The 19,814-nt window shown below is 38.0% G+C and overlaps 1 protein-coding gene across 3 annotated transcripts in view; it reads right to left on the bottom strand.

The window, feature by feature from the left end:
- The window catches only part of LOC132095021 (neuropilin-2-like), a 76,047-nt gene that overhangs the window by 44,889 nt on the left and 11,344 nt on the right, over positions 1 to 19,814 (bottom strand). For all 3 annotated transcript variants that reach the window (XM_059499740.1, XM_059499738.1, XM_059499739.1), the window contains exons 3-4: positions 10,254 to 10,435; positions 784 to 1,011 (exon numbers count right to left, since the gene is read on the bottom strand). In XM_059499740.1, coding sequence (XP_059355723.1) covers positions 784 to 1,011; positions 10,254 to 10,435 — 410 coding nt within the window. The remainder of the gene's footprint in view (positions 1 to 783; positions 1,012 to 10,253; positions 10,436 to 19,814) is intronic.

The following is a 19,814-nucleotide window of genomic DNA, read 5'->3' as shown; positions in this document are numbered from 1 at the left end:
TATACTGTTGTGTTTTTGTGTCTACCGTTATTGTGTCCGATTATATGAGCATGTGCAGCGTTACAATATGAAGCCCAACCAGAAGCAGAAGGGCGAGGGTGGGGGCAGTATGGGGGTCTCGGGGCTGAAGCATTAATAAGACAGCTGGGGGGAAAAGAGTGTATTCCACAGCGCTCTGTTCCAGACAAGGATTAAATCCTATTGCAGTGTTATTCACGCCCCATTTTCACATTCCTGATAAAGGTTACCATGGCTGCTGTTACCCCCCGTCCTCCGACTCCTCCACCCCTACGTGCAGAAAAATATGGGTTCCGTGGCTTTTTGGCCACGCCTGGCGCAGATAAGTCAAAGCAAGGCCCTGGGCTCAGCTTTCATCTGCCAACGCTCACTACTAAAATAGCTCCAGCAGCAGCCGCAGTAACAGCATGACAGCAACGCGCCTGAGCTTCATACCGGCGGAGCTGCAAGCGCAGCGGCCAATGGATGGGTGGTGCGTGTCACAGGGCAAGAGCGAACAGCTGTATAGACTGGTGGATAAACCAACCAGATGGCCTATAGTGCGATAGTGAATGGTATGTGGATTAGAAATCATTAAGTGACCAAATTACGTACGGTAGACATGCAACATACTGATCTCAAAGCAGACAATGAGGTCAGAGGGAAATGGGAAACGCAATCCTCTTAAAGTCACGGGTGGTCTGGACTTTGGAATACCGCGGTCTAATCCGAACCCCGACTGTAAATCCAAACAGAATTCTTCAGGATTACAACATCTAGACTCACCCTGCGGGAGGCCGTCCCACACCTCCAGCCAGTCGTACTTGCACTCGCCCTCCGAGCCCTGCAAGGGGTCGTTCTCCAGGTCAAAAGTCAGGAAGGTGAGGGTGACATCCATGTGAGGAGGGACGATGATGATGAAGGTGCACTCCAGATTGTGGGGGTATTTGTCAGGGAAGCCGGGTGACTCGATCACACCTGACGGACTGGTGAAGTTTCTGGAACAGTCAGAGCCTGGAGGAAGAGAAATCAGAAAATATGTGAAGACAGCAGCTGAAACACAGTGTTATGTGCATGTGTGAGACATGACGCTTTTGTATTGACCAAAACATCAGAGAGTGGACTTGTTCTAGAGGGGCTGGAGAGACACATGCTTTCTTTTATCTATTGCACTCACAGAAATAGACACACATATTGATGTAAACAAAAACGGGAACATTCATCAAAGTGAAGCTTTATATCCGTATTGAAAAATCCTTCATCTGCAAAAGTGCTGAATTAGAATGATTTCCCATCCCTGAAGCTGCTTTCAATACTCAGTTACCGCTATAGTCAGATGATGCTCAGCGATTCTCATGCTGCATGTTTGTGTCTAATGCAGGAGGGATTTTTGTGACATAGACAGACATACTGTATGTTACGGTGTCATTTTAGGACATGATGTTCTATGACACGAATCTCAGTTTAACCTGTAAAAGCAAGCACAGTGGTTCACTCTCTTCAATTTTAGCATAGAAAAGTCTGTCCATCAAATTGGTTCATTCGGAAGGTTCTTGTAATGAACATATAAATAAAAAGATTCACTGATTTGAGTCACATACATAGCACAGAATATTTAGACCATCTTTATTTTAGACTTTTATATTATTTGCATACAGTATATTAATGTTTTGTGATCATATTTTGTGTAAAGCTAGGACAATTTATCATATTTTTTTAGATACATTTTTATTCAGGAACCCACTTTCGTGAATTTTTGCGAATTCTATCACCAATATAAATAACCAAACAATTGAACTGTATGGAAAAGAGCAGCTTGGACATTCTGCTTAACATCTTCTTTTGTGTTTCACAATAGAAAGAATATTACAATACTTTGGAACAATGGGTAAATAATTACAGGATTTTCATATCTAGGTAAACTAGCTATCCCTTTAAGGCTGTGTAGTAAACCTTTATAGTGTTTGGCTTTGTATCACAGAGTTAGTGTTCCTTGTATGCTAACACATGCACAGTCATGCTTCACCTTCAGCTGTGATACAAGTCCTACACACCAGCCTTTGACACTATGCATGGCACGTTCATGTGTAACGCCACCTTTTCAGAGGGCTGCAGAGTCACACTGCTCATACTAATGCACAGAAGGGCAAACACATGCTCACACCTGAACACACACATGCAGTCAAGCCCATAAAATCCCATGATATTCTTCCCGTAATCTCAAAGGATCTCCGTGTGAGGCACAGGAAGTTCTGCTGGCATTATTTAAAAAAATAAAAGCACAGATGAGAGAGAAAGTAAGAGAAATAGTTTGAGGAGGTGCTGACAGGGGCTGTGGGGGTAAAACATCAATGGCTCAGAGAACAAACGCTCAGTGATCTGTGACTCTTAACCCCTCAATAACTTAACTATTTCTGTGCTCACCAAGCAGCTGTGTGGGAACTTGGAATGACAAATGTGCTTCACGCAACCCCATATCACCTATACACATACTGGGACTGATTTCTTCCTTCAAGAATGTCATATTGTTACACGAATATCCCATTTCAAAATGAACAGAGCACTATTTAAAGTACTAGAGCTGTAGACTGCAGTATAATGTCTGAGGTCTTAATGACAGGTCAGTGACCCCATGTGGACGGGTTCAGACCTGCCCTTGAGACTCACAAACATGCTCACTCACACTGATGCTCTCATTCTAGAATGTGGCAGTTTAGAAATACTTTTTTGAGGTCAAAAGGATGCAAGTTCAATTCCCCCCCCCAGTAGCATTTTTAATAAATCTAAAAGCAAATGTGGTGTGCAAGTGTATTTTGTCCGAAGTAAACAAGCCAAACCATGACCCCTGGGTGGAACTCCATTCTGGCCTAATTTACCTGTAACACCATGTCCAGTCCAATCTGTGCAACATCTTGGACCCAGTAACTATATACAGCTAAATCTTTCTGTAAACATCACATAAAGATCACATAAATGCATATTTTTAGTGGTCTTCGGTGACCATAGATGGATTCATAAAAAAAGAAAAAAAGAAAAAAATTAATTAATAATAATAAATAAATAAATAAATAAATAAAATAAAGGTACTTGAAAGTATTCATAATTGCAATTAATTTTTTCTAGAACAAACTGCTTACTAGAAGACATAACCAAGATATTAAAATTAAATTGTTTTTGTATATTTTTTCATTAAATATTTATTGCTCTTTAATAATTTGTTAAGAATTATTTTTAAAATTTGATTTATTTTAAAATTATTTGGCGTTTTTATTTTATTTTATTTGTATTATTATCAAAAAAAATTGAATTTGTCTTTTTGTCACTGTATTTCCTTTTCCTTTTTTTTGGTATTTTATTAAACTACATTTTATTTTATTTTAAGTGCATTTCTGTAGCTCAAACATTTATGGATGGCGCTAGGGAATTCCCAGGGAATACAAGGACTGATATAAATATATATTCTTTGAATGGAATGTTCCAAGTTGCTTTGAATGAAAGCAACTGCCAAATGCATAAATATTTGTTTGTTTTAAACTTCGTCTACAATTTCCTTTTTTTATTATTTCTTCTAAGGCAGTAACCATTGAGTTTGGTGGTGACAGCTGCATTAATCACATATTTTTAGGGAGGCTAATATGATAGACAAGGGTGCCTGAAGCCTTCTTAAATAGTGTGTAGAATCACCTTGTGCACTTCAGTGTGGGCAGCACACAGGAAACCAGGGTCTGTCTGGCACCCGAGCAGCTGAGAGAGAGACAGCAGGCCAGGGTTAATGTTACACCCTCCTGCACTAATACAGCATACTACATCTGTTCAAGGCCTGTGTGTATGAATGTGTCAGGCTCACATCCTTGGCAAATGGTCATGCATTTCCACTAGCACCTGCCTGTACACGTCACATGTTTAAATGTTGTTTCTCTATAAACACATGCACTTTCTTTCCTTATTGTTTCTCCCATCTCCAGTAATCAGCGATATAAATAACTCATTACATACAATATCTACGCCCAAAACAGCATCTCTCTAGCGAAGCAAAATGTTACAAAGTGTACTTGCATAAGGGTTTGTAACTGTTATGCCTCTTGACTCATGACATTTATTTTAAGACTTACTTCCTTATACTTCTTTTGGAACTGGGAATTAAATACATTTCTAACAGTTTTTTTTTTATCGCAGACGTGTGTATATTTGTACATATGTACATTATTTTAAAGAATGTTTTTATACTTATTTATAATTATAATTATTTATAATCAGTCATTTATTTAACTTTATACGTATCATTAATTGAAAATTAATTCCATTTATGAAGTTTCTTTTCTTTTTATGATTGCATTTTATTTCCCCCCATTTCCTGACACTTAAATACCACATAAACACATTTGTGTGAAAACATCCATCTGGCACGTTCCCCCCATTACTGGGTCAGATGTGCTGTCACACGCCTTTACCCTGCAGTGGTGACATTATGCTTTACTACAGCTTGTTTCTCTGTATGTGAGTATATCTGTGTGTATGGAGCCTGCCAGTCACGCGCTGACCCCTCATACTCACGCCACCTCAGATGGCCAGACAGTATGCCAGACCCCCGCTGAGCTACTACTGTACTGGGCTGCAGTATGCATGAGTGACCCCGACGCCATCAGCCTTTTTGTTGGCTCTCATTAATTCATGTTTGTGAGCATGGTAAAAACAACCAGGCTGCAGAAAGATGGGGAACTCTCCCCCACCCCTCCTCCAGCAAGGGAAAGCCGCGTCTGGACCACGCGTTGGATGCTCAGCGCCGGGATTGGTGTGCATGGCTGGGTCTGTCTGTGGCCAGAGGGAAATGGGGGGTCTGTTATTAAGGAGAGTTGCTGGGTAGAATAGGAATGTTTGTCATGGATGAGTGAATGGTGTGTGTGTGTGTGTGTGTGTGCATGTGTGTAAGAGAGATTACAGTACTATGTGTGAGGTATGCTGGCATGATTTTGATCTAAGCCATACAACATACACAAGCAATGATGCAGATGTTGGGAACACTTGGATGTTTATGAATATGTGTATAGAGATTTCTGGCTTTTAGAATGTCGTTTGCACTTCAGCAAAGTTTATCATCATTTGAATGTTTGTTTAAAGAAATATTTGGCTCAGAAATTCGAATTTGCTCAGTATTTACTCACCCTTGTGTCTCTTCAAACCTGTACAATGTTTTTTTTCCATGGACAAAACACAATGAGCAAAATGTCACACTCTCCTTTTCCACAACAACAATGATTTGTAGGGACCATGTCTGTCTAGTTTAAAAAAATACCAAAAAGTACAATAAATAAATAAAAAAGTCCATATGGCTCTGCATAGACAATTTTTATATTTTGTCATTCGAAGGTTTGGGGTTTGAATGATATCTCTTATGCTCACCCAGGCTGAATTTATTTGATAAAAAAGTAATAATGTGAAATATTAATATTTAAAATATGAAATAAAAAAAAATATTTAGAAAATAACTGTTTTCTACAAATACATTTTAAAATTTATTTCAACATTGAAAACAGTTACGTTTAACAGTCTTAATATTTTTGTGGAAACAGTGAGATATTTTTTTCAGGATTCTCTGACGAATACAAAGTTAAAAGGAGCAATTTATTTAAAATATAAATCTTTTCCTTTGCAATTTAATTTGTCCTTGTTTAATAAAAGTCTGTTTATTTGTTCTTAAGAATCTTACTGAAACTCATCACAACAACAACAAAAACATACCAGAGCTTCAAAACATTTGTAGGGCAGTCTCTCTATCCATTAGCCCTTGATATTTCTGATAGTAGAATGTATGCAGTGACTACTAGATGAGCATCACTATGACTGTAGGGCAGTTGTGTTGTGAGCTCTAACTGGCTATTCTAGAACTCCACTGATGAAGATCTGATTGGCTGAGAGTTTTTATATTGTAACTGTGGCAACAGAATAATGTGGTTAAGTGTATGGTTGAGTAAACTAAGTGCTTATTAAGAATGAGGTTCAGATATGTAAGGTCACAGGGCTTTCTAACATTCTGAATGCAGCAACTAAAGAGCATAATAAGGATGCCTGATGTTGCCCATTTGAAAACAAATGTCTGGTTTGGGGTTTTACCCATGAGCTTTTCCTACTGCATACATTTATTCTGCAAGAGAGGAGCTGGCTGAAGCTTCAGACAGCTGAAGAAATAACACATCATTTTGCTCTCAAGGGCAGGGGCTGAAATCCCCAAGCATGGAGGCACAGGTAGCTGTTGGGTGGCTCAAGGTCAACAAGATACTGATTTCCTGTGTGCAGCAGGAGGTGGGGAATTGATGCAGTGTTTCTAACCAGCAGGCTGTGCAGCACAAGGGGGACACACCTCCAGCTGTGTATTTACCCAAGATCCCTATCGCTGCTAGAGAAAACTGCCCTGGCCACGCCAGGACATGTCCAGTACACTCACCAATATAAATAAACAACACTTGCACTCAGGGATTCTGGAATGGTTTCAATTGCTGCTGCTGCTGTTTCCTTTCTATAGCATTTTCCCCTCTCTTTTCAGAATGTTCTTTCTTTAATTCAGCAATATGCATTTAGAAAATACGGTAACACTTTAGTATAGGGTCCAATTCACACTAATAACTAGTTGCTTATTAGCATGTCTATTATTAACATATTGGCTGTTTATTAGTGCTTATAAAGTACATATAATGCATGACATCCATAATCCTACCCAATACCCTAAACTTAACAACTACCTTATAAACTATTAATAAGCAGCAAATAAGGAGTTAATTGAGGCAAAAGTCATAGTTAATGATTAGTTAATAGTGAGAATTGGACCCTAAAATAAAGTGTGACCGAAAATACATACAAACAGAAGTATACCTATGTATGTATATAATATACTTACACAAATACTACATTTATTTGTTTAAAAATATTTTAAAAACAGTAATTATATTTAAAAAGAATTTAAAATACAACTTATCCTGTTATGTCAATGCTGAATTTTCATCATCATTTCCTCAGTGTCACATGATTCATCAGAAATCTTCTTGTAATATGATGGTTTGATACTCAAGAAACATGGCTTTTTATTAACAATTTTAAAAACAGTTTTTTGTAGAAAATCTGTTTTCAGGAATCTTGGATGAATAAAAGGCTCAAAAGAACAACATTTATTGGAAAAATAAATATTTTGCAAGATTATAAAAATGTAAGTGCTGTGCATCAGAACAGGTGCGTTAATGAGAAATATAGGTATTTATGATAAAAAAATCTTCATATGACACCAGATCATTGAGTCATAAACAAACACACTTACTTTTTCAAATTCATCAGAATTCAGTCCAAAAAATCTTTGTCTTTGTATTTGAACACGCACACATCCACACACACACTCCCACACATTTTCACATGCATCCTCTGAGTATAATGAGATCTTGTTAATGCCATGGCAACTGCGAGCTTCCACATGCCAACGGGTCTCATCATTATTGCTTGTTTATGATTAAAAAAACCTGCGACCTGCCGTTGTTCTAGTGTTCATCACTGTCTTCGTTCGTACCTCTGCTCCGCGTTAGCCAGGTTGCTATGGAGCTCTCACACTATCAGATCACACTCAACGGATTGTGTCATCACTTCCTCCATAAAGCGGGAGGTGTGGGGCCCTCTGTTCGCGATAAAGCGTTCACTGATATCTCTTAGCGTCGGGCGTCCACACTAATGAGTGAGTTTAGCTTTCATCCGTCTGTTGGATCTCATTAAGGACTTGCTTTTGTGTTTCGGTCCTTCAGAAGAAACTGCCACTCCTCTGTAAACCTGAACCCACTAACTGCAACTGCTAACTGGTCAATTCTGACTAATGCCTTCCTCCAGAAGCTCTGCATGGCTGTCCCAGTGCACTACTGTGGTGAGGTAAGAGGAAAGACCATCACACATGATGTGTTAGTAACCCCAGCTGCCCTGCCTCAGCCGGCCTCAGGGGAGGGTAGATCAGGAGTCAATTAAAGAGGCATTCTCGGAATGCTTTCAGAAGGTTGAAAAAGGAATAAGGGATGTCTCCACGCTGTTTATTTGCCCGCCAGCAGCCGCCTTGATCTGAATTTGTGCTGGTGCATGTCGACCAGACTCCGTGAATGAGAGAGAAAGCTACAGTAAATCAGGCTGCTCAGAGAGCATTCACACATACAGTAGCGACAAAACTACCCAAATTGATTTCTTGTTATAAATCAAAATGGAATAATCAAAACAGAAGTTTATAGTTTAATAAAGTTAAATCATAAAAGAAATATATAAACTACAATTTTCTATAAACTTTTCAAAATTACATAGCATACACAAAACCTAATCATAAAAAATCTACTCATCCATCTACCCATTTATATATCCATCCATCTATTCATCCACCCATCCAAACTTCAAGGTTTACTTTATTACATTTTACAGCTTTTCTCTCAAAACGAATCTCAAGGAAAAATGTAAAGTTGTCTAAATAAACTTTGCTTTTGCAGTTATTTTTTTAATCACATTCAAATTGCAATTACGTATCCTCAATTCAATCTCAATTCAAATTTAATTCAAATTTAAGAACTCGGTTCTTAACAGGCGATCTGACCAGTCATTAACGCCAAATCTCCTTTTCTAAATTCTGTCCGACAAACAAATCAGACAGGAGAGCAGATTAATGTCGGTGGGATTAAACTTGAAAAATGGTGTGCATTGACATTTTTCTGGGGTTGAATTTAGAATATATTCTGATGTTAATTCATGTTTATTTAATGCTTTTACTATAGACTAAATAAAAACATGGACGCAGTGTCTGTGACGTCACCCGTAATTTTCTGAAGAGCATTTTTGAAGATCAAAGTAGGCAGAGGCGGCGGTCGCCATCTTGGCAGCGCGTCACCATGCATCACTTCCGGATCATCAAAAATGGTCAAAAAGGCGGGAGATGGTTGCTGAAGCCTCACCCACTTAGCTCAACGGCAGTGTCAGCAGCGGTAATCCACCAGTCACTTAATTATGCAGTACTTTAAGGCTTAATATAATTAAAATTGATGAGTTATAAAAAATTCACCCCCCTCACAGTCATGAAGGGCAAAATTAGCTATATAGACCAAAATCCTTTTCTGAACGAGGCTGTAAACGTGTTTTTTGTAGCTGTGAAGTTGGGAATTTTAACATGGGGAGTCTATGAGATTGACTCCCTTTTGCAGCCAGCCTCTAGCGGCCAGTTATATGAATTGCAGTTTTAGTCACTTCCTTGATGGCTTCACGAAAGAGTGCAGGAGGCTGCCGCTTGGCTTTAACTAGTAAATATGAAAAGACGATCGGTTCATCTGTGCCGTTTGAACTGAGGTGCTACAGTGATCTGTCACAGCACATTAAAGAGCAACATAATGGTATTTATTGTTTGAATTTCTTAAAAAAATTACACAGTTTGAAAGCTAAGACTTTGTTTTATACCAAAAGTAACCTGCTTTGTCCAAAAGTAACTCCACAATGTATTTTTAAAATGTGTGAGAACATGATGTGAAGTGTGAGAGTGGCATGGCATGTCGGACATAGTAACAGTAAATGGGGGTGGGGGGACTCTTTGTGAAGGGTCAATTGCAATATGAAAGGCATTCTGAATTGAATTCTGAATGGTGTATAACTTTCCTACAACGTCCAACCATAAAACCACTCCAAAAGAAATTATAGTGACCTACTGCATTTGATCCAATAACTAAGACTTTCCCTCCAATCCCTAAAAACCATTTGGAACTTGTCATAAATGGTAATCCTGTTTTCCTACTTCTGAATTTCCCAATCAGAGCCTTTCCCTCCAGTTTCAAAAGCGAAGCTACACCTCTACACCACAAGTAATAAAAATGGTGGGCTGTCAATGACACTATGCTGACCAATAGGGACTCTTCCCTCCGAATGACAAAAGCCAGTTAACACACTTCTCAAGCAGGTGGGATTTGACACATAGAAGCCCATGCTGCACGGAGTGGTGGGTAGATAAAGGAAGAGGTGAGGTACGTGTTTCCTGTGTGAAAGGAAGAATTTGTGATACGTGTTAAGAGAGACACAGAAATCCTGCTTTTCTTTAAAGGCTCAGTAAACCCACATGAACTCTACCCACACTGTAAATGCTTTGTTAGTACAAGCGCTTGAACAGAAGACTCCTGGTTAAAGCACACAGGAGAGATGTGTAAACAGCAGGCGAGGCTTTGACAATGCATTGTTTTTGATAAACTACATCCTGCTGGGTAGCACAAGCTTACCTGTCTTATAGATTTCATAGCGCAGCGAAAAACCTGCCCCCTGGTGGGCATAGTCAGAGACGAATCTGATTAGCAGAACAGGGCCTGAGGAGATGATCGCAGGGGGTGCAATGTTACTGCAGTGTCTCCCCAACAGATCAGCGCTCTCTGAGTTCCCATCCCGGATCTCAATGAAGTCATACCTATGGAGAAGACCAAACACAGAGACGTTTATACAAGAGGTCAAGGGCATTAGACAACTGTTAAATCGAAATGTTCCCCAAGCTGTGCGAATATCCAAATGGGAACAGTTACCAGATGGTGTGCTAGAAACACTGTCCGATACCCAGGATTATTTTCATCCTATGGCCAATAACTGATAAACCATACTATTTTGTCTAAATAAATTAAAAATAAAACACTAAGAATTAAAATCAGTCATTTTAACTGCAACAAGTGAATTTAGAGATCACAAAATGATAATACATAGTATGAAAAATGAACTTTTACATTTAAGATTACTTTTAGTGTTTGTAGATTTTATAGCATTTATAGCTTGAAAATGGGTATGTATGGGTATTTCTGATAATACCCAATATTAACTAACACAGATAAATAAATAAAAAATTAACTCTAATATTGGTAGCAATATTTTGTGCATTCCCAATATGAAGGCAGTAAACCATAATGGTTCCACACAGAAAGCAATTAAAAGATTTTGCATGACTGTAAACACATTAGATAGAACAGACACACAACACAGTGTTAAAGGTCTGTCTGTTCTGCCACTGCTACATAATGAGTTTGATCTTTTCTTGTTTAGTTTTTTTTTTCTCCCCGTCAACTCTCAAGATATGAACAACCTTGCCAGAAGAAACTACAATGGAACTGTGGTTAAAAGGTGTTTGATCTCAATTAACTATGAAACTGTAAATTATACATACCTAACATGTTCTGCCTGGTAACTAAATAGATTCTTCCACTGAAAAGCTTTTGAAAATTGACCTGATGGCAGGTAAATTAAAAACAGCTCCAGAATGAGCAAAAGAAAGAAATAAAAAAGACAGCTGCAGCCAATAAAAGGTGTATTATCTCTCTTTTGAAAATGTGAATCAAAGAGTTTCTTTTTTAAAAAACACATCAGAAGTGATTCTGGGTCCAGCTGGCAGGCAGCAAGGGTAAAAAGCACTGCTACTTAGCACAGTGCTGTCGTGCTAATAAGGCTGAGGTTTATGTAGCTGTACTAGCAGAAGAGCGTGACGCCACAGAGCAAGCTGTGCCTCATTTAACCACCAAATCAGCAAGCCTGTGGACCCCCCTAACATCTGTACCCTTCAGCGCTAGAGAGTCATTGTCTAAAACACTGCTCCAACTCAAGAGACAAGTGCAGAGACAGAGAAATCAACAAGCCTTGACTTGAAGAAACTATGCTTTCTATCTTCTAACATATTTATTTAGCGTATTTCTAGAGGACAAATGCATTGCTCTGTCATAGTTTGGGAGACTTAATGAAGTTCTCAGTTATGGTTCATTGACGTGCCATCTTAACTCTCATAGATTTATCCTAAAATTTACTAAAAACACAAATGAGAAGAAAAATAATGTGGTCAGAAAGTTAAGTCTGTATCCTTGTCTGCTTGCTGAATGCTTATTGAACATGTTAGAGTGATAATAAAGTATTTTTACTTTATTATAGGTTAAAATACACTACCATTCAAAAGTTTGTGTAACACTTTAATTTAAGAACCAGATCTCCTCATAACTAGCTGCTTATTAGCATGCATATTACTAGCATATAAGCTGTTTAGTAGTACTTATAAAGCACATATTAATGAAGCCTGTCCTCTAACAAAAACAACCATATAAATAGATTGTGCAAATACCTTATTACGACTTTTTGTTTTAAAGTAAAAAAAAGTTAAAAATAATGACAATATCGTGTTGCGTCTGTCGTCATGAAATGACGTATAACGTCATTACCAATCAAAATGCGCGTTCATTTAAATGCAATGAGTGGAGTTTTTACACTGATCTCACAGTAATTCATACATATTTTACAAGGTGGCTTATTCGTTCGAATGACCGCACCACACCTAACCCCACCCCTAAACCTACCCCTCACAGAAATCATGCAAAATTATGATTTATAAAGCATAGACATTTTAAGAGCACATTCATTCTTAAGGATCGAACCCATGATCGCATGATTACATATCATCGTGTAACACAATACTCTACCAACTGAGCTACACGAAACCCAAATAATAGCGCAAATAAAAGAGTACAAAACATTAATATAAAAACATCCTGTTGCCGATAAGGGTGCAATTGTAGTATATGCTCTGTTAGTTTGTATTTCAGGAATTTGGACAAACGACCTATACGGGCGTATTGGTTGGAGGACAGATTGTATTAATGCCTTATTCTGCATAACCATATTTCAGATCCCTTAATCCTACCCCATACCTAAACTGAACAACTTCCTTTCTAACTATCAATAAGCAGCAAATTACTGAAAGAAAACTCTTAAGTAGTAGTGAATATGTGTTCCCTATTCAAAAGTGTTACCAGATTTTTATTTTATTATTCTTTTTTTTTAAGACCATTATGCTCACCAATGGAGCATTTACTTGACCAAAATATGGTAAACAGTAATGTTAAAATATTACAACAATTTAAAATTTTAAATAACTTTTTTATTTGAATATATTTTAAAATGCAGTTTGTTCCATGTAACAAATTCATATTTCTAGATTCTGTTGAGCCTACAAACTTAAAGAATTAAACTTTTTTAAACTTTCCAACTTTCAGCATTCAAAAATTGTCTTGAGCATACTAACATCTAAATACCTTCAACCCCGTCTGTTTTTCTTGCATTTGTTAGGTTCACAGAGTCTGTAAGAGTAAAGGAGGATATCTCAGGAGCTGAAGCTACCAAATACCCTCCAATCAAACATTTGTATGGGCCTCCTCGGTGCCTTTGATAACATGTCCCACCTCAACCCGCACTTCTGTCTCTTTCCTCAAAATGACAGGACACTCTGTGATAAAGCATGAAAACATGACAGCCAGAGAGATGAAAGCACAGAGGAAACATCTGACAGACACCAGCAGCTGTCTTTAACCAGCCTTAAACACACACAAACTCTTTCATATAAACTTCTGGACACATAAAACACAACCACACAGAGTATTCTGTCCTATTTGGAAATTGTAGATGACTTTCTGAATTTCAAATCAGAGTTTAAAGTTACTCTCACTTTTCCTGATTCATCACAGACGCCAGTTAACAAAGACACAAACCCTCATTCAAAAACAGCATTCACCTAACACTAAGGACACATGCTGTGTGAGACCATTACAGTCACATGGACACCAAACAACAACACAAACACTGGCTTGTATTTGCTTTGGATGTGAGGGTAATTAGATTTTCATGGATCTTATTACTGAATGTTGTTACTATGGTGAATCTATTTGGGGTAAGAATGCTGGCATTGTTGACCAACCCCCAAAAATGTGTTCATACTACATAAAAGCCACAGTTTTTGTGTGTCAAAGAATGATTCTGTTCACTTTGTTTGGCCTCTTTTCCACTTGTTTTTCTTCTTCCTTGTTTTCACTTTTACTATACACCAGCAAATTAGGGTAAACACAGGATTTGGCACCCTGAGCTTTTGTATGTGTGTGTGTTTGACTTGACCACAGCAGAGTAAGTATCTGCAGATGTACCCCTCCTCCACCATTAGAGCCGCATGTTAATTGTCTTTCACGCATTGTATCTATGAGCCAGGACACTTTTTCACACCTGCACAAACCTATCAAGATTTTTAAAATGAAGCTCATTTTTGCTACAAAATAGTTTTTTTTTTGTCTTTAGTGGAACTAAAGGCAGAAGATGATGGAACAAATGTTTGAAATTCATAAACAATAATTATTTTTGCAATTCTGTTTGGCGGCATTAATGGAAATTACATACCCCACCTTTATGATGCAGTATTTCCACCCTAGAATAGTTAAGGCTTTTTTTAACGATTACATCTAAAATTGTTTAAAAAAAATTATGTTTAAATATGCAGATGAGGCATTATTTAATGAAATATGTGCTAATTTGCGTACATTTCTAGTACAAAAATGAACACTGGATGAAGTCAGTATCAAAATTCTTGTTTATTTATTTATTTATTTATTTTACATATTGAAGTCAAATGTTTTTACAGAGGGAATTCGGGGTATCTCTTTTTGTCATTCCATAATTCAGAAAATACTTTGAACAGCTAGCAAACAATACATTTTAAAAGAATTTGGGGGGAATAAAATGTTGTATACTGTATAATCAGGATAATTATATATAAACAAATCCCTCTGTAACAACCTTCAGAATATAGACAGGAATAAAAATGTATATTTTGGTGTGTGTAAGTGCTACTGAAGTGGAGATTTATGGCTCAGTTTTGGAGGAAAAACTAATTTTGAGAAAACGGCCTTTAAAAATATGTATTGTAATTGAAATCTTGGGACACAAATAGATAAAATGCTATAAAAGAAACACTTAACAGTGTCTTTTGGATGTTTTCCTTCCATAAATCTGAAAAAAAAAAAACACTTTATGAAAAGCCAAAAAGTCCAAAATCTAAAAAATGTTTTTGCCTGCAGTGTCTACCCTCAAAGAAACTATAATATATATATATATGCATAAATATGCATTCTTAAAGGCAATTAACTATAAAAATGATGGAAAATATTTCTCATATAGTTTTGTTACTGAAATCACAAAATGCATTTCCAATGGTATTTTGCCACACGTTCACTTGTGACTTGGAAACTAGACAGATGCCAACATGGCTAGATTGTGTGATATCAAAGACTATGCAAAATTTAAATACTACCCAAACTACATTCAGTAAGAGTAAAGTTTGGGATTATGTTGAGTCCTTATTTGATATCCAAAGCAAAGTCTGGGACTTGACTTGTTAGATTAAATGCTTCACTGGATTTTAGTTGGATTTCAATGTCATCACTTTTCATCAAAAACCACTTCACACAGCATTCAACAACACTAACTTGTACACGTACTGGACAGCTACAAGTAAGCAACCTTTACTGCAGGAGAAATCTCACCCCTTTGACTGAAAGCAAATAATCGCAGGCTTTGTCTAAAAACCTCAACCTTACCCAGTGGAACAATTAAAATAACTGAAAGTCCCTCTAAAATGTTAACTGCTTGTTCGAGAGCATTTCCAGAAGGCGCTCATATCGACTATTTATTTGGACATAAAACCATGAAAGGTATAAAGAAGGAAACAGAGGTGTTGTTACTGCATTCTGAAATCTAATAAAGAATTTAAATCCTCTGTCATATATACCCGGTTATGATTGAACAAATGCTGTCATTTTCATATCTGCCCTGTAAGTGTACAGCAAGCCCATAACGGACACAACATATACACCTGTACTCTGAGAATGATGTGATGTGTACGGGAGACCTGCGTGCCCCCCCTGAGTCCTGTCCAGCTTCACACCATCCATCGATTCTTCATTACAAGCGGAAAACTCGCATTGATCTGAAGGACCCCTGGAGAGCTGAACGAGTGATGATATCATCCGCTACTGCTGGCCTCACTCGAGAGGAAATCTAGCTGTGAGGTTAGACGTGTTCATTTGTCAAATCTATCACGGATGAAGTCCCACACCGAGAGACAGTGGGGGGAACTGCTGTGTAAAATTGTTCCTTTCATAGACTTTCAACGTCAGTCATGAGCAATTAAGAGGCTAGTCTGTACATACTGTAATATCACTACTGTCCCCTGTGAGGTTACTACAGAAACAAAGGCTCCTCAGCTGGAGATGGTGGGGTGTCCCGGGGTCTGTGATCACGGCTCTGCATGTGGCCTGAGTTGAGAGGTCTAAAAATGCTCTAGGGCGATCATCAGTTCGGATATCCCTCTTCACAAAAAAACAATGCAGGGACGTCACCGAACGCTGAAGCCTTGGCTCTCCTCAGTGTAGTAAGAGTGTGAAGTGTGCTACTGTAAATGTATTCTGAAGCACTTTGTATTCAAAAGAAGAATACAAAGAAATAAAAAAAATCAACCAATGCTAAAAATAGGAATGCTATGATTTTACAATTTCTAGTTGATATAGGCTGATAGTTATTTTATTATTAAAAATCTATACTATTTTGAAAATAAAAAGTACAACACAACTATATATATATATATATATATATATATAGCCTCAGGGATGCTATCACTGAATTAATAAAATCCCTGGGATGGAGGGGAGAATGGAATACCCATTCCTTGTGTATTAGTATGGTGATTAGATAATATCAAAAACTGGAATACTGTGCCAGAGAGAGGAAAAGAAAGTGTAAAGAGTGGGGAAGGAGAAAAACTGATAAAAATGAAAGAGAGGGATAGAGTAAGAGAGCGGTGAAGGAGAGAGGGAAAGAACCATGACTTCAACCTGCTCAGTCCCATTTCTATACCCATGTCATTCAGTTGAGCGACTTTCCTGATTGCATTACAGATATATCATGATAAATCAACCCATGCTTATTATATTTATTCCACAATAATCTATTTATAACTTTTAGTAGCGGGACAGATCTGATGCTGTGCCAAGAAGCCGTGGAACAATCCGGTGAATTCGAATGAAGCCGGTATGACAAGTGAAACGGCGTCTTCCGTGTAAGCGCTGAGCCGTACCTGTAACTTTGATAGATTTTTTTCCCCCCATTACATCTGGTTCTTGTCATCCAACTGATATGCCAGAGTGCACTGGATTTCATCACACTCTTTGGCAACAGGAGAATAAATGGTGCACTTCTCTTCTCTCTGTTTTTCTACTCATCCTTTTCGTGACCTTAATGGCTGTGCTCAAAAACCATTAAAAGATGAGCTACAGACACAAAGTCTGTTCCAATAGGTAGGAGGGATAATTAGTGCACTCATGATGCTGATTATATAGGCAGCTCACTTTAGCTCAAAAGTATGGTTTATAAGTGTGGAGAGAGACAACGATACTGCCCTCTAAAATATTTTCTTTTAGACTAAGGCCTAAAAAAAAAAAAGTTTGGTTCCGGTTGGTTGTCAGTTGAGGTCATTGGTCGGTAGGGATTTTTATTTTTTTTTATTTTATTTTTTTTCTCCAGTGGCAGTTTTACACACACACACACACACACACACACACACACACACACACACACACACACACACACACACACACACACACACACACACACACACACACACACGCGCTGATTTTAAATGTGTGTACCGGTACTTTTACGACAGTGATTCTGTATTCCCGTTTAAAGTCTGTTGTTGCCATAGACACGCAAAACGCACACACACACACAAAAAGCCTTCGCGGGAGTTTGACAGGCGATCTCATAGTAGATTAACATGGAGGATTTGAACTTGAAAAACGGAGTGTACAGACATCTTTTTGTAGTCAAACAACATTCTTTGTTATGTTCATTTATGTGGTTTATTTGATTTTGATGCTATAAATTAACTAGAAGCAAGAGACGATCAGTTAGTTTTAACTGATGATCTAACTTACAGCGATCTGTTCGACACATTCAAGAGCCACAAAACGGTATTTATTGTTTACATTTCTTTAAAAAATGACCACATTTGAAAGGTGAAATAACCAAATGAGACTTTGTTTCATATTAAAAGTAAGCTGGTAATGTTAATGTCCTGTCTGTCAGCATGTTGTCAGTGCCCTCTCTGTTCCGCGATATATTGTTGACTCCCCCCTCCCCCCGTGTTTCTCTTAATGTTACGATTTCCAAACCTTAAGTTCTAGCTCACTTTAGGAATTGACAGTTAAAGGGTTTTGATGCAATACTTAATGGTTTTTAACGGATTACTTAAGTGTAAAACAGCATTTAAAGGAAACTGTAATTTAATTAACGATGTGTGAAAGACCGTTCTTCCCCAGTCTCATAATATAAATTTGGGTCGCACATAAATTGACAGGGTCGGTCGGAAACCGGAACCAAACAAATTTTTTTTTAGGCCTAATTCTTAGGTATCGCTGCATGATCCACAACCACATATATTTTGTGACAAATTCTTCCAAGCACTGAAGAAAAGAAATGAGTTTTAAATGTATGAAGTGTGAGATATTCGCAATGCTTATAGATTATCACACTGATAGCTTAGCAACATGCTAACTTCAGCTTCTACTAAAATCAGTTGAGAGCTGAGTGTCCCATGCTGCTCTAAACACTGAATGTCTGTCAAGGTTTTGGAAAGAGGTACTGCCTTCAAAGTGGCATCCTTTTCTTTAGTGACAAGTGTTTGAGAGCCCACCTTCAGTCCCTGCAGAGCACTGGAAAATCTGTGGAGGAAGTGTTTGCAGTGACAGTGTGGCTGGACTATCAACACTGTTTACTTCATCTACTGTATGTGTGATGAGAGAGAGAGCTGAATAGGGAATGTGGAATAAAGCAATGCTGAGAATAGGCAGTGCCTTGGGAGATGAGTCATTTTAATCAGACACAATGTATGTAGGGAAGAAAGAGGGAACAAGTGAGCGGGAAATGTAAGGAGAGAAAAAAAGCATCATCAGTGGATATCATTGTGTTTTGCATGTACTGGGCTTTTTAACTAGCCTAACCAGTCCTTAGTCAACTAGATTTGTTTGTAAACCAACTTTAAGCCAACCAGTGCTCTCTCCAAATGGGTGGAAGAGGAGGAATGAGAATTGCAGACCAAGGAGGAAAGAATGGACAAAAAAGGGAGGTTATGACAGAGTTGAAGTAGAAACGAGTGGAAAGATGAAATATAAGGGTGTGGTGGCAGACGAGCAGACTAAACTTCATGAGGTCAAAGGGGAAACCCTGTAGCACAGCCAGTTTTCAGCATGTGTGCATATAAACATCTGTCAGTTAGGACTGAGATGCCAGGATATGATCCCTGAGCTGCATAATCATATCTGACAGGGAAAACGCTTCAGGTTAAATAAATTAAGTATAGCTCTTTGCTGCTGATGGAGCCAGTTTGATGTCCAGTGGAAAGATACTGAGCTGTTACTACCTCGGGATCAACATAGATCAAATAAATAGCCTTCCCAAAGTGTCTATACCACAATATGTGTGAAGGCAGAGATCTTATGATACATTATAACACTGCACGCACCCATAATAAGAGCTGTTATTAAATGTTCTTCTCATTGGAATAATGTTTAAATGCTAAAAGTCTGTTTTACTCCACCCTGCCCTGCATCTGTAAGTCTCGACAACATAATTAAACGATTTCACGACGTGAACGACTTCACAAAGAGTTTGATGTAACACCTTCCATGGCATTGTGTGGCAATTTTGTCTTACAAAGCTAATGCGAGAATCAGAGGTGGTTGTGTTTTAGCATGTTAATGGATACATCATTGTCCAACTTGTGAAAAAAAAAACCTTGTGCTTGTGTATACTAGGCAAAACAATTGCGATTGTATTGGATCACCAACAGAACTCCATAGTCCCAACTTTGGCCTTAATTCAACTGCCTGGCCAAGAGACAAAAACAAAAATCGCTAGAAAAGCAGCAGGGAACAAGTCAGGGAGTTTAA

Source organism: Carassius carassius, chromosome 19 (genome assembly GCF_963082965.1).
Source record: "Carassius carassius chromosome 19, fCarCar2.1, whole genome shotgun sequence".
Classification (NCBI taxonomy): domain Eukaryota; kingdom Metazoa; phylum Chordata; class Actinopteri; order Cypriniformes; family Cyprinidae; genus Carassius; species Carassius carassius.
Note: the sequence above shows the minus strand (reverse complement) of the source record. Positions and strands in the feature narration are given on the sequence as shown.